We start from the raw sequence: 14095 nt of genomic DNA, 5'->3' as shown, positions 1-14095 counted from the left end.
TGATCACTTTTCCAGCGAAGAAGAGGCCCTTGCGTCTTGTCAGTGAAGAAGTGAGTCTAGGAAGCAGTCCGAAGCCCCGCCTCAACGGACAGTCACGGAAAGACAGTGAGACCCAGAGAAGCAGCGTCCAGCCAGGGTCCGGGCAAGCCCCGAGTCCCCATCTCCCGGCCCCAGGCCAGTGTCTGTCCACTACACAATGTCTTCCTCTGCTGGGGTCCCGCTGGCTTTCCAGTCAGAAAAGTTAGTCCAAGATGCACCTTCCCTGTCCATCACCATGTTCTTTCCTTCCGGGCTGTGTGTCTTGTGTTCCAGAATGGGAAACAGCCAGTTTCTTTTCCCTAATCAAGCATATGATTCTGGTGCCTCAAATACATCCCTTCTCACTTGCCAGGCCCCTGTCTTTGCCTCGCTCCTGAATGATCTGAAATCCTTGTTTAGATCAGATCGGGTTGGGGTCTGTGGGTAACAGAACTCATTCTCCCAGGCCTGGGCACGCACCTCTTCCAGAACTCCTCATGGGCTTTCCTGTCACGCGCACAGACACAGACACAGACACAGCCCTCGCTCCCAAGGGCTGTCACATGGGTGCGTGTGAAGATAGCAAGTCCATGCATCCCTCCAAGGCCCCCCACCCCCACACCCAATGAGGGGCTCACCATAGAGCAAATGTTAGGAGAGATTTCGGATTAATGCATCCTTATCAGGCTTCACTCATACTGCCCTTGGTTCTGATCATCCATTAGCCCCAGCAAAGAGCAGGCCCTGAAGAAGTGCATTGGAGAGCAAGTGGCCTGGAGACAAGGAATCCAGGGAGGTAGCAATGTGTGAAAGCGGGGGTGCCAACCGTGAGGACACTCAGGGGTCAGGCAGAGGCATGGAGACCCCAAAGGAAGGGATTTCAAGCCACCTCCTAGTTCAGGTCAAGATGAGTTCGGAACTTACAAACCCAGAGGTGCCCTCGCACACGGAACCTGGGGTGATGGTGTGTGGGCACAGCAGACCCTCTGCAGACGCATTTCCATCACTGGTGTCCAGCTCCACCCCTCCCTCACCCCAACAGGCCCAAAGATACCCACAGGAAGTCTGGACACTCTAAGCGGAAGGTCCCCTCGTCTTGGTCTTGGCTGTGTTCACCCTCACCTTAACAGCACCTTAAATCTAATCTGCTAACTAGGATTTGTACATTGACACCTGCAACATACTAGCAACTTATATTTAAAAACAGAATTAATCACACTGATTTTTAAATGGAAAATATGTAAATATGAAGTATTTGGTTTTGTGTTTGTTTTATTTTAAAGATAAGGAAATGTACACTGCTCCTCATGTGCCATTTGTCCTCAGAGGGCGGCTTTACATTTTTGGTAAAGGAACAAGCTGCTGACCTTGACCAGAAGTTCATATATAATTGTTATTACAGAGGAATTGTTATTACTACTCAAGTTTTTTTAAAAAATTTATTAAGCATTATTAAACTTGATCAGGATGGGCCAAATAAAGTTATATTGGAACATGGATTCATTGGTTCATTTGCATATTATCTCACTCATGTATGTTATCTGATCTTGTCTTGAGCTGTGGGTGATCCATCGGGCCTGTCTGGCTTCTCCCTGCACCCGTGAAGACTGGTGTTTGGAGGGATTGCAGTTGGAGGAGAGATGAGAACCTACACAGATTGGTAGTCAGGAAAGTGATTCCAGAATCATCTGGGTCTGGCCTGGTGTTTATATTGTAGATTTCAAACCAAATCTAGGAGCCAATTCCAAACCTTCAGACCAAGACTCATCCTTTCCTCCAGTGACAAAAGGTGCCAACATCATGAGATCTGGGGGAGCCAACCACCCAGAAATACCAGCCTGAGCCACACCTTACAGAGGCCCGAGAACCCACCCATCTGAAGTTCACCCTTTTGTAATACCTGTGTCAAAGCATTAGCCCAAACTTCATTCCTTATTCCACAAGTAGACAGTAGAGAGGGTTTTAATAATAGGTTTCTGTTTATTTTGATTTCTCTGAAAGACCTTTTGATTAAAGGAACTTTCTACTGTTGAAATGCATCTGAGCCAAGAGGAGCATCCTGTTAAGCCAACTGGGATTCTCTCCAAAGTGTCAGTGGAGAATAACTATCTCCCAGCTGGGCAGATGCAAATGAAGAGAGTGGCCCAGAGCCAGGGCAGAGTCCTGATTGAAATTTTGTATTTGAGAAGCCTTGAGGCCTGGGGCTGCTAGAATGTAGAAAATGGGGTTTGAGGCAGAAGGAATTGAGAATCCCTAATAGCAAACAGCACTAAAAAGTATCCCCTCCTGCCCGGCCAGCATGGCTCAGTGGTTGAGTGTCAACCTATGAACCTGGAGGTCACGGTTCAATTCCTGGTCAGGGCACATGCCCAGGTTGCGGGCTCAATCCCCAGTGTGGGGTGTGTAGGAGGCAGCTGACCAATGATTCTCTCTCATCATTGATGTTTCTATTTCTCTCTTTTTCTCCCTTCATCTCTGAAATCAACTTAAAAAAAATTTTTTTTTAATGTGTCCCCTCCCACAGGAATTGCATGGGGTCATACTTAATTCTCCCAGCAGCAATATGTGACAACACGTGTTAAGTACTATCAACTGGGGAACCTCACCTGAGTGCTGAGGTTCAGGTGTCCAGAGTTTTTATTGGAGATCATTCGTGTAGGACTCTGTGACTGATCTGAGTTACTCAGTCTTCAGTCCCTCAGAGATCAAACTGATGCAGGACGGCCCAGGACCTCCAACTTGCAAAAACACTCTTACAGGCAGGATATCTCAGGAGCTCAGAGGTTATGGCCTGGGAGCTAGTGAAGGGCCGGTCCTCTGAAGATCTGCCTTCCTTTAGAGCAGGGGTGGGGAACCTTTTTCCTGCCAAGGGCCATTTGGATATTTGTAACATCATTCATGGGACATACAACATTATCAACTTAAAAATTAGCCTGCTACATTTGGTCAAACATTTAATTAACTCACCCCTAATGCCTTGGCAGGGCCCAACCAAATGATTTCGTGGGCCCCTGCTTTACAATATACAAGGTTTGAGAAATGAGGGTCTGCTGAGTTAACCTCTACTGACTTTGAATACAGTTGTGTCTCCTGGACTTCTAAAGTTGTGTGAGTGTGTCTCATGTGAACATTACAGCAAAGCTGAGGCAACACAGCTATTTGTTTGGTAGAATATACCTACATAGTTTTAACAGCATGCAGCATTATTAAAATACTAGAGGCCCGGTGCACAAAAATTTGTGCACTCGGGGGGGAAGGGGGGGTCCCTCAGCCCGGCCTGTGCCCTCTCACAGTCTGGGACCCCTCGGGAGATAACGACCTGCTGGCTTAGGCCTGCTCCTGGGTGGCAGAGGGCAGGCCCAATCCCTAAGTGCAGCCCCTGGTCAGGCTCAGAGCAGGGCCGATTGGGGAGTTGGGGCGCCGCCCCCTGTCATGCACAGAGCAGGCGGATTGGGAGGTTGCGATGCCACCCTCAGTCACACTCAGGGTAGGGCTGATTGGGGGGTTGGGGCACCACCTCCTATCACACTCAAGGCAGGGTCAATGGGGAGGTTTCGGCGCCACCCCCTGTGATGCACAGAGCAGGGCCAATCAGGGGGTTGGGGCGCTGTCCCCTGTCACTCACAGAGCAGGGCCAATCAGGGGGTTGGGGCACTGCCCCCTGTCACGCACAGAGTAGGGCCGAAAGGGGAGTTAGGGCACCGCCCCCTGTCACACACACAGCAGGGCGGATCAGGGGGTTGGGACGCCGCCCTCTATCACCCACAGAGCAGGGCCGATCAGGGGGTTGGGGCGCCGCCACTGTCACACTCAGGGCAGGGCCGATGGGGAGGTTATGGCTCTACCCCGTCACACACAGAGCAGGGCCCGTGGGGGGGGGGCGGTTGGGGCGCCACCCCCTGTCACACACAGAGCAGGGCCGATCAGGGGGTTGGTGCGCTGCACCCTGTCACACACAGAGCCGCAGGGCGATCAGGGGGTTTGGGCGCTGCACCCTGTCATGCTGATCTGGTGCCAGGAGGCCTCTCGGCTCCGCTGATCCCGGTGCTGGGAGGCATATTACCCTTTTACTATATAGGATAGAGGCCTGGGGGCCGGCTGGTTTGCCCTGAAGGGTGTCCTGGATCAGGGTGGGGGTCCCCACTGGGGTGCCTGGCCAGCCTGGATGAGGGGATGATGGCTGTTTGCAGCTGGTCACACACCCTTCAGGGTGGGGGTCCCCACTGGGGTGCCTGGCCAGTCTGGGTGAGGGGCTGAGGGCTGCTTTCAGGCTGATGGTTGTTGATTGAAGCTCCCAACCGCTCCTTTTTTTCTTTTTTTTTTTTTTTCTTCTGGGCCAGCTTTAGCTCTGGCTCTAGCTCTGAGGCTTCCGCTGCTGGTTTGTTTGCCGTTCTATAATCGAAACAATGTATAACTTCAGCTCTGAGATCCCAGCCGGCTATATTTGTTAGAATGTTTCAAACTGCCAGCTCAGAGGCCGGCAGCGCAGGCGGGGAACATTGCAGTCTGCAGTCACTGGAGCAAGCAAGCCTCATGTTCGCTTCCAGCTGCCTGGCTGCCGGCCGCCATCTTGGCTGACAGTTAATTTGCATAAGGATACGCTGATTAGCCAATGGGAAGGGTAGCGGTCATACGCCAATTACCATTTTTCTCTTTTATTAGTGTAGATAATAAGCCCAAGCCGGTTTGGCTCAGTGGTTAGAGTGTAGGCCTGCAGACTGAAGGGTCCTAGTTTTGATTCCCATCAAAGGAGGGCACATACCTCAGTTACAGGCTTGGGCCCTGGTTGGGGCATGTGCAGGAGGCAACCAATTGCTGTGTCTCTCTCACATCAATGGTTGTTTTTGGTTTTTTTCTCTTTCTCTCCCCCACCCTTCTACTCTCTTTGAAAATCAATGGAAAAAATATCCTCGGTGAGGGTTAACAAAAAATATAATAATAATAATAGCACGCATGCTGAAGCAGGTGTTAGGCAATCTAACACCTGAGATGCCTTTTCTTATTGAATCATGGCTGCCCATGGAAGCCAAGCTTGTCAACAGATTTGCAAGCTAGCTCCCTGCTCATTCTGTCATGGTTATTACCACTGGGGCAATAATGGCATATGCATGATGGATTGCTTTAGGAAGCTTCATTTCCACCTACCTCCGAGCTGTCCTCAACGCCAAGCTGAGGGCTTCAGAGTTCTGTGGCCGAGGGAGCTCTCTGGCGGTGCAGCCCACCAAGGGATGGCCATGCGAACCAAGAGGCAAGACTGAGACCTGAGGGTGTCAACCTCAAGCTGAGCCATGCCCTGCCCCAACCCTCGGAAGATGGTTCTCTGGAGGCTCTGGAGGTGAGAAGGAAGGAAGATATCAGATCCTCACTTATGGGCTCCAACCAGTTATGATTAGAAGGTGTGATGGTTAATTTTATGTGCCAACTTGATTGGGTCATGGTGCCTGGATATTTAGTCAAATGTTATTCTGGATGTTTCTGTGAGACTGTCTTTGGATGAGCTTAACATTGAAAGCAGATTGCCTTCCATAATATGGGCGGGCCTCATCCCATCAGTTGAAGTCCTGAATAGAACAAAAGACTGACCTCCCCTGAGCAAGAAGGAATTCTGCCAGCAGATGACCTTTGGACTTCAACTGCAACATCAGCTCTTCTCTCCTATTCTACAGATTTCAAGTTTACCAGTCTCCATAATTGTGTGAGCCATTTCCTTAAAATAAATTTCTCTCACCCTGGCTGGTGCTGCTCAATGGTTGAAACATCGGCCCGCACACCGAAGGGTCCTGGGTTTGATTCCTGGTCAAGGGCATGTATCTGGGTTGCAGGTTTGATCCCCAGCCCCAGTTGGGGCACATGTAGGAGGCAATCAATTGATGTGTCTTTCACATCAATGCTTCTCTCCGACCCCCCCCCCCCACTCTCTTTAAAAAAAAATCAATGGAAAAAATATACTTGGGTGAGGATTAACAAAAAATAAAATAAAAATAAAATAAATCTCTCAATAGATAGATAGATAGACATCCCATGACCTTGATATAACTCCCTTTTGTGTGCATCTTGCTTGAACGGACTCTGAGAAGCTGCCTTCTTCTGGCTTCCTGGCCAGCAGGAGCCCGTGCTGAGCACCTACACCTGACCTGGTTGTGGGGGCAGCTTTATCCCCCAGCATTCATGAGCACTTGGCATAGGGAGCTCATCACCACAGCCCCCCCGTGAGCAGCACTTTGAGAAAAGGGAGGAAGCTGAGTTGTTCCTTGAGGTGAAGGGCTCTCATAAGGCTTTAGACCAGCGGTTCTCAACCTGTGGGTCGAGACCCCTTTGGCGGTCGAATGACCCTTTCACAGGGGTCGCCTAAGACCATCCTGCATATCAGATATTTACATTACGATTCATAACAGTAGCAACATTACAGTTATGAAGTAGCAACGAAAATAATTTTATGGTTGGGTCACAACATGAGGAACTGTATTTAAAGGGCCAGAAGGTTGAGAACCACTGCTTTAGACAAAGGCCACATGGACCAGAGTTGGATGAACCCAAACACGGGAGAGTAATGAATGCCAGGTGGGAGGGGACGATGTGGAGGGACCTCAGAGGCCAGCCTCATCTCCTCCACAGTCCTGCCTGGGGTTGACTGGACCTGAGCAGGGCAGAGGTCAGTCAGCGCCAGGAGGAGTCCCTTTAGCTAAGCACATACGCAGTGTCTGACATTCCCACTGGGAACAGACACCCCGAGACCAAGGACATCAGGTTATTGGTGTAATTAAACTTCCATCAAAATCTGTGAGCATGAGAGTTTATCCGGCCAACAAATGTCCCCTGACCACAGGAAGGAGAGGAGCCACAGCTGTTTGTACCCAATGGATCACACTAAATTAATTACATTACACTGGACAGCTCATCCAATGCCCTCGGGGAGTTTAAATAAAATCAGAGGTGTTCGAGCAGAAAGAGACATTCTAATGCATCCAACCCCTCACCCTAGAAAGAAGGTTGTAAGTTCAGAGAGGCCGGTGACAGGGACAAGGTCAAGGTCAAGGTCACATACCACGCTGGTGGCTCCTGGCTCATAATCTACTGCTCCTCCTTGGGATGCCTTAGCTTGGGACACAAGGCATTCACTGTGGTTGGCTATTCAAAAGCCATTCCCAACACCCTTTTCACCTTATCCGTCTCCCTCCCTGAGAACTTGAAATGCAGCCAGTCAGAATTGAGATGTCTATAAGTCTCAAATACACACCAGATTGCAAAGACTTAGTATCCCCCAAAGAGTGTAAAATATCTTATTCATAATTATTTCTATCGATTACATATTCAAACAATAACATTTTGATATCGTCTATTAAATTAAATATGTTAAGACTAACTTCACTGGTCTCTTTTGACGTTTTTCAGTGTGGCTGGCTAACACAAAAGTTTTAAATTACGTAGGTGACTCCCATGCACTTCTATTTGACAGCACAGAATGCTATGAGCCGATTAAGCCCTTAATCCTTTTACGGTGATATTTCATTTCAGCAAGGTCTTCATCTTCTCACACTAAAGGAGGAACCCTCACAGGAGAACTCCAGGCCCCACGCAGTCTTTGGTCTCTTCCAAATCCAATCAAAGCATAAAAGCATTGGCCTCTTGTCTTAAAGACTGTTTGCAAACCCACCTAAACTGCCCTAAACAAACAAAGAGAAGTATTTATCAAACAGATACAATAGTGTTTCTCGATCTGAAGGCAAGAAGCAGAATGGAACCTCTTGAGGGACTAAACATAAGCCCTTGAGAAGCCAGGAGTCAAGGTTCCTCCCTTTGCAAATGGTTTTGTTACCTCAGCTTGGCCCATCCGCTTTCATTTCACATGAAGGCCTGAACCTGAACATCCTTCTACTTCATCTGAGTTTAGCAAAATCAATCACTGAAGTCACCAGCACAGAGTAGAGGATCAAGATGACCTGCTCACCAGATTACAGGTAATTTATTTTATCTCCCCTGCTGCCAGACGGTGCATTTTCATTTGGGTCCCGTGGCTCTGAGCTGTGATTTATTTATTAGACTTGACAATGAGATGAGTCTGCCTTGTGCATGCAGAGGAAATTTCCGTCTGAGCCTGAAGGTGCAAGGAGCTGCTTCCAAGGATGGCCACTGATTTAATGGGAGGCGAGCCTCCTTGCACTCAGGGAGCTCAGCTTTCTGCTTGCAAAATTGGGTGAAAAAAGATGGAACGCCCGTATGACAACTCATAATTGCAAAGATCTACATATATGGAGGATTGTAGAAATAAAACTTCACCCCTTAAAAAACCTAACAGAACCTGGTCAGATAAAAATGCAGCCACGGCTAGACCTCTCATGACAGTGGCAGGGTTCCCAAATGGGGTGAACAAAGCTCCACAGAGAAGACCTCTCACCCACTCTCCGGTCCATCCTACTCCAGTCTGTCCCAGAGTACCAGCGTCTCTCCCATCACAGCCATTCCATTATTGCATGCGGCCTGGAAGGAACAACACCTTGCACAAGCATGAGATCCCTCACCAGCTTAACTAGATTAAGAGCAAAGCCGAAGAGAAAGGGACAGAAGTCATAGTAGTTTATATGAGACTAGAGGCCTGGTGCACGAAATTTGTGCATGGGTAGGGTCCCTAGGCCGGGCTGGCGATGAGGGCCAATCTGTGGGGTGACCGGCAGGGCAATCAGGGGGCCCCCACTGGCACCTGCCTTGGCACCATGCTCTGCAGGAGGCGACTGGCAGGGCGATCAGGGGGCTGCACTGGCCCACTTGCCGGCCGGCCCCAACCCCACCACTGCCCACTTGCCGGCCAGCCCCGCCCTCCACCACCACTGCTGGTTGCCTCCCTCTGCGGGGTGACCAGCGGGGCAATTGGGGGGTGGGGGAGCCGCTGGCACCCGCCTTGGCTGGCCTGGGGCGGCCTCCCTAGGTTGGCCTGGTTACTAATCTGAAGCCCTGTCCTGGATCTTTAGTGAAACCTGAGTTGATCTTTCTCCTTCTAAAAACGATAGCAGCACATTTCCCAGGCCCAGTAGCCTGAGAGCTAAGCCAGCCTTGTGGTTGTGAGAACAACAGGGACGGCATTTCTTGTCTCTTCTCTGGCCTGATAGTGCAGCACTTCCAGCCTCAGCCAATTTCTTCTCCACGCGGGCACTGACCACACCACCTTGGCCACTGTGACACCTACCATGTCCCCTCCTCAGCTCAGGCTCCAAAAGGCCAAGTTTACTGTTAAGACCAAAGGGACCCAATGTCTACGGGCAGCTGCCAGGGCAGCAGAAGCTCTGGGGAAGTTATGGTGAAGCCCCTTCCTGTGGCTTCAGGGGGGGCTCAGAAATCCCATAAATATGGCCATTTTACCCTTCCCTGCCTCTTCCTACGACTCCAAGACTCCTTCCTTTAGAGCAGAAGTGGGGGGTGGGAGGGTCTAGCCCACAGGCATATAAGGCCCTCGAAACCATTTGATCTGGCCCTGATTAGGGGTGAGTTAATTAAATGTTTGACCCAATATAGCAGCTAATGTTTAAGTTGATCATTTTGTATGGCCCTCGAATGATGTTATAAATATCCAAACAGCCCTTGGCAGGAAAAAGATTCCCCACCCCTGCCTTAGAGGGAGGGAGGAGAACTGGGGAGAACTACAAATCCGTTTAATGAGTCCCCTGAAGCAACGGCTCCTAGCAGGGCCCTCCCACCCGCCTCTGAGCAGGCGCAGACCTCTCTCAGGCTCTCACCAGAGTCTCTGCTGTGCAGGACCAACAGGTCACTCCAGGCTCCTCTCCTCTGCAAAGAAAGTCTACTGACTTGTAAGAGGGAGGGGGGACGCCTACTAAGTCATAGGAGTAGGCTCTGTGCAGCTACCGTTAAAGTTTTATGAACATGGCCTGGCTGTGAGGTCCATGACCCGCAGCCCACCTGCTGTTCCCCCTTCAGCTCCAGCCTCCCCTACGATGCCAGCTCCAGCCTCCCCCAGCCTCCCCTTAGCTTCGGAAAGACCAGCAGGAGTCCAGCCTCCATGCGCAGAGCGGTCCCCAGCGAGAACTCTCCCAGGTAACACCTCCCGGGTGCTTTGTGTGGGTTTTTGTTTTCCCTTCCCCTTTCACACCCTCCGAGGAGCCACTGGCCCAAATCAGTCACCTGAGTTCCTTCCCATCACTTATTCCCTCACCTGCTCCAGCCCAGCCTGGGGGAGACGTTTTGTTTGTACAAACCAGCAGGGATGGCAGCTCCGCCATCAATAGTCTTGGTCTGAAAGCTCAGGAATTGACTCTTCCAGTTCTAGGGGACGATTCCTGGGTGGGCTGGGCTGACAGGTGAGAACCATGCTCAGAAGTGCTGACCCAGACCTATCTTCTGTCAAACGGGCCTCACCTGCCAGTCCTGGCTGCTGCCCAGGTGTGGCCGACTTGCCCAAGATTGCTCAGGCCGCCAGGGCTGGCTTCGTACCAGGTATCAACCAGATAAAGGACCGAGGAGGACTGTTGTAGGGACGTGTGCGAGTGGGGAGATCAGAATCCAGGCACCTGAAGGGATTTCGATCTGAGAGGATTCATGACTAGGAGTAATCCCACCACACGGTTCCTCTTCCTGGGCCCCTGATTGGCATCGTGAATGGTCTTTCTTAAACCAAAGGCAAGAATGATGGTGGCAGAGGAGAGACTGGGAAGCCAGAGACTGCCCCCTGCCCCAGCATCTCACCCTCCGCAGGCCACACCCCCCCCCACTGTGCAGAGGCCAGCCCTTGACCTTCCGCACGAAGTGTGATGCTTCTTTTCATCTGTCTGTTCACACGACTCGCAGCACTACAGACGTTTAATGAGAACCGCACACGTGGTGGGTTAAAAACAATCAGGGTGGGATTTGGAGACAAACCCACACGTGTCAGAGGCCTCCATTTTAATGGCTGTCCTTCCAGGTCAGGGACGCTGGAGAAAATAATGATTGTGCGTATGGACTGGTGTGTGAGACGATTATAAAGCAGAAAGACTGTCTGTATTATATATGAATCCACTTCTGTATTTCTGAAGATGAAAGAGAAATACATTCACTTTGGGAGCTGAGGTAATTGGCAGAGGAAAAGTGTGCTCTTCTAAGTTAAAGTCTCACAGTAGTCCAGAAAATGTGAGGGGGGGTGGTCTCTACAGGAAGGTGGGGGCTTGGAAAAGGACTCCCACTACCAAAGACATAATAGCTGATACCAGAGTCCAGGACACTGGCTGTCACTCTCCACATGATGACATGCAAGTGCTGGGGAGGAAAAGCTTTTCCTCTCCTCTCTTAGGTTCTGTACCTGGGGCCTGTGAATTAAACTGACAAATGACAGATTGATGGGAGAGAAGGTTTATTTGTATGCACATGGGAGCCAACAAAAGAAGTCACTGGCTTGTTAAATAATGGCAGTTAGATTATATTCCTAACTTAGTAAGGGGAAGGGAGGGAAAATAAAATGCTCTTATGAGCTTTAGGAAAAATAAGTGGGTTTTTTCGAACAATCAAGAAATAAATCTTGTGACAATGTTTGTCAATACAAGTATGAGCCAACTTTCCATCTCCTTCGGGCCCTGGAGGAGGGAGTGGGGAGAGGCTTTGTTCACATCCTCCCTTCGGGGCCAAGTCTTCCCTGAAGAGCCTCATTTCCCAGAATTTGCTGCTTTTAGTCAGATAAGGAAAACCCCAAGCAGGTTTCTTGCTGCATCATTTGATTCTCAATTGCCTTCAGCCCCAATTCATCTTTATGCCAAAGTGGAGCGTTTTAGGATGGCATATTCATGTCTCCTTCACAAATGAGAGAGGCCAGTTTTCAGCAAACAGTCCCAGGAGAAGCTGCTCCCAGAGCGGTCACTCCAGGTTTCTACCAGGAGCACCTTGTCCCACTGTGCACCTACCTGCCCAGAGCACCCTTGACCTGCCTGTAACCTGCTCCCTCCCCCCAGTTCCCTTCTGCTGTGGTGGGAGGGGAGGAAAGTGGAAGAAACAATGACCACTGTTAAAGGAACCACAAACCTCCACCTTAGCTGCTGTTCTGTTCCTAACCTGCCTGGAGGCGGGGGGGCGGGGTGGGGGGGTTAGACCTCTGGGCCAGTGTCTGTCCACCTGCATCTTGGGGATTGTGGACCCTGTCCCGTCTGCATCACACAATAGAGACGATCAAGGAGATAGATCAGCGATTCTCAACCTGTGGGTCGCCAACCTGTGGGTCGCGACCCCTTTGGGGGTCGAACGACCCTTTCACAGGGGTCGCCTAAGACCATCGGAAAACACATATATAATGACATATTGTTTTTGTGATTAATCACTATGCTTTAATTATGTTCAATTTGTAACCATGAAAATACATCCTGCATATCAGATATTTACATTATGATTCATAACAGTAGCAAAATTACAGTTATGAAGTAGCCACAAAAATAATTTTATGGTTGGGGGTCACCACAACATGAGGAACTGTAAAGGGTCGCGGCATTAGGAAGGTTGAGAACCGCTGAGATAGATGATGGCACTGGGAGTCCTGCACACACAGACTATAGGCGGAAGGATGACTTCAAAGGAGGAGAGAAGGGGCACCACCTGGATGGATGGCTCTAGCTCCCACAAGAGCAGGCCTTTGGGCAAGACTCCATGGCTACAGGAGCCTCCAGCATGTTGTGACCCACCATGGTCAGCCCAACACCAGGTGCTGAGGGCTGAGGAGGCAGCATGAACAAAACCGACCCACTCCTGCTGGAAGGACCTCACAGCCAGGCAAGGGCAGACGGAGATTTACGGCTGCTTCTATGCTTCTAGCATCTCCCATCTGACTCAGGCGAAGTCCCAGCCTGACTTTTCACTTGGGGACTCATACCGTCCATCTGCCACTGCCAGGAAGCTGTGGACCCAAAATTGGATCAAATGCTGATGATGGAATTACCAGGAAGTGCCAGGAGCATCAAGTCCTGGGGGCACTGGGAAGGGGAGAAACGCAGGCAGCAGAAGGGAAGGGGGAGAGTTGAGGAGCATGCAGCCAGCGGCGGCAGCTGCAGGGGCTGGAGGAGAAGAGAATGAGATCTGATGCCCCTGCGTGCAGACAAAGGAATGGGTAGGGAGCAGCCTGTCTGGGGTCTGCTGGCCACCTGCTCCCGGCTGGAAGGGGACAGCGAGGGTCCCACAGGCCCACAGCACCAGCCAGACTGGCTCCGGACCCAGCTAACCTTGTCCCTTCCTGTCCCCCCTCCCAGGGCTTCTACTGAGCTGAATTCAGAATCTGCTAGCCTGTAGGTCTATGATGTGACTTCAAGGGTTCCAAAGTTGGCCCAAACACAAAAGGCACCCCACGGGTGGGGAGGACGTTCCTCTATTAGAGACCCCTTCCTCCTTGGGGAGGGCGTTTCTCGATGCTTGTCACCTGTCAAAAGGCCAACCTAGAACCCTTGCAAACCAGCAGGTTTCATGCCTGATCCATCGTTGGCACCTCACTGTTAAAGGGTTCATCTTAAGGAGGGGAGGGAGCCCGCATGGGTCCTATCTCAGGGAAAGGAGATAAGATGTCCCCAAGTGATAGAGAGAGGGAACAAGGAGGACGCTTGCTCTGAGATTAAAGGGGTGGGGAGAGAGAGAGAGGCAAGAGCAGGTGACAGAGAGAAGAGACCGCGAGAAGAGGGGGGGCGAGGAAGGGGCGAGGGAGAGGCTCCTGCCTGAACCGTGACATCATGTTTTCCACTTTCCTCATCTGGCACCAGCTCCCGGGGCTTGTTTTCATATGGATTAGAATGGTGCTCAGTTGGGTTTTTGTATATTTACCCTCATGAACTATTTGTTCTAATGCGTGTCCCTAACAGCTCACACCCCACCAGCTCCCCTCGCTCACAGCCCGTCCTGCTGGAGGCCAAGAGCCGGCACTTTATCTGGACACATGCAGAAGGGCCTCCAGCAAGGGGGGAAACCCGGGGGCACTAGAGAGATGGGGAGCGACCCTTTCCTGCCCTGGGCAGGAGGCCCCTGCAGGGGAAGCCTGCCCATCATCGCCCAGCAGGCGGGTGTCGGCTCTTTCCTGCGCAGTCAGGCCAGAAACACCCACTCCGCCTCCAAGACCCCGACGTGCAGACCA

General features: G+C 51.0%; 1 protein-coding gene across 1 annotated transcript in view; it reads left to right on the top strand.

Annotated features, from left to right (window-relative positions):
* The window catches only part of MAPK4 (mitogen-activated protein kinase 4), a 43772-nt gene extending 42944 nt beyond the window's left edge, over positions 1–828 (top strand). The window contains 2 exon segments of the mRNA XM_023750795.1: positions 217–253; positions 744–828. Coding sequence (XP_023606563.1) covers positions 217–253; positions 744–828 — 122 coding nt within the window.
* Positions 829–14095: the final 13267 nt, after the last annotated feature.

Source organism: Myotis lucifugus, unplaced genomic scaffold (genome assembly GCF_000147115.1).
Source record: "Myotis lucifugus unplaced genomic scaffold, Myoluc2.0 scaffold_16, whole genome shotgun sequence".
In the NCBI taxonomy this organism is placed as follows: domain Eukaryota; kingdom Metazoa; phylum Chordata; class Mammalia; order Chiroptera; family Vespertilionidae; genus Myotis; species Myotis lucifugus.
This window is presented reverse-complemented; position numbering and strand designations above follow the sequence as displayed.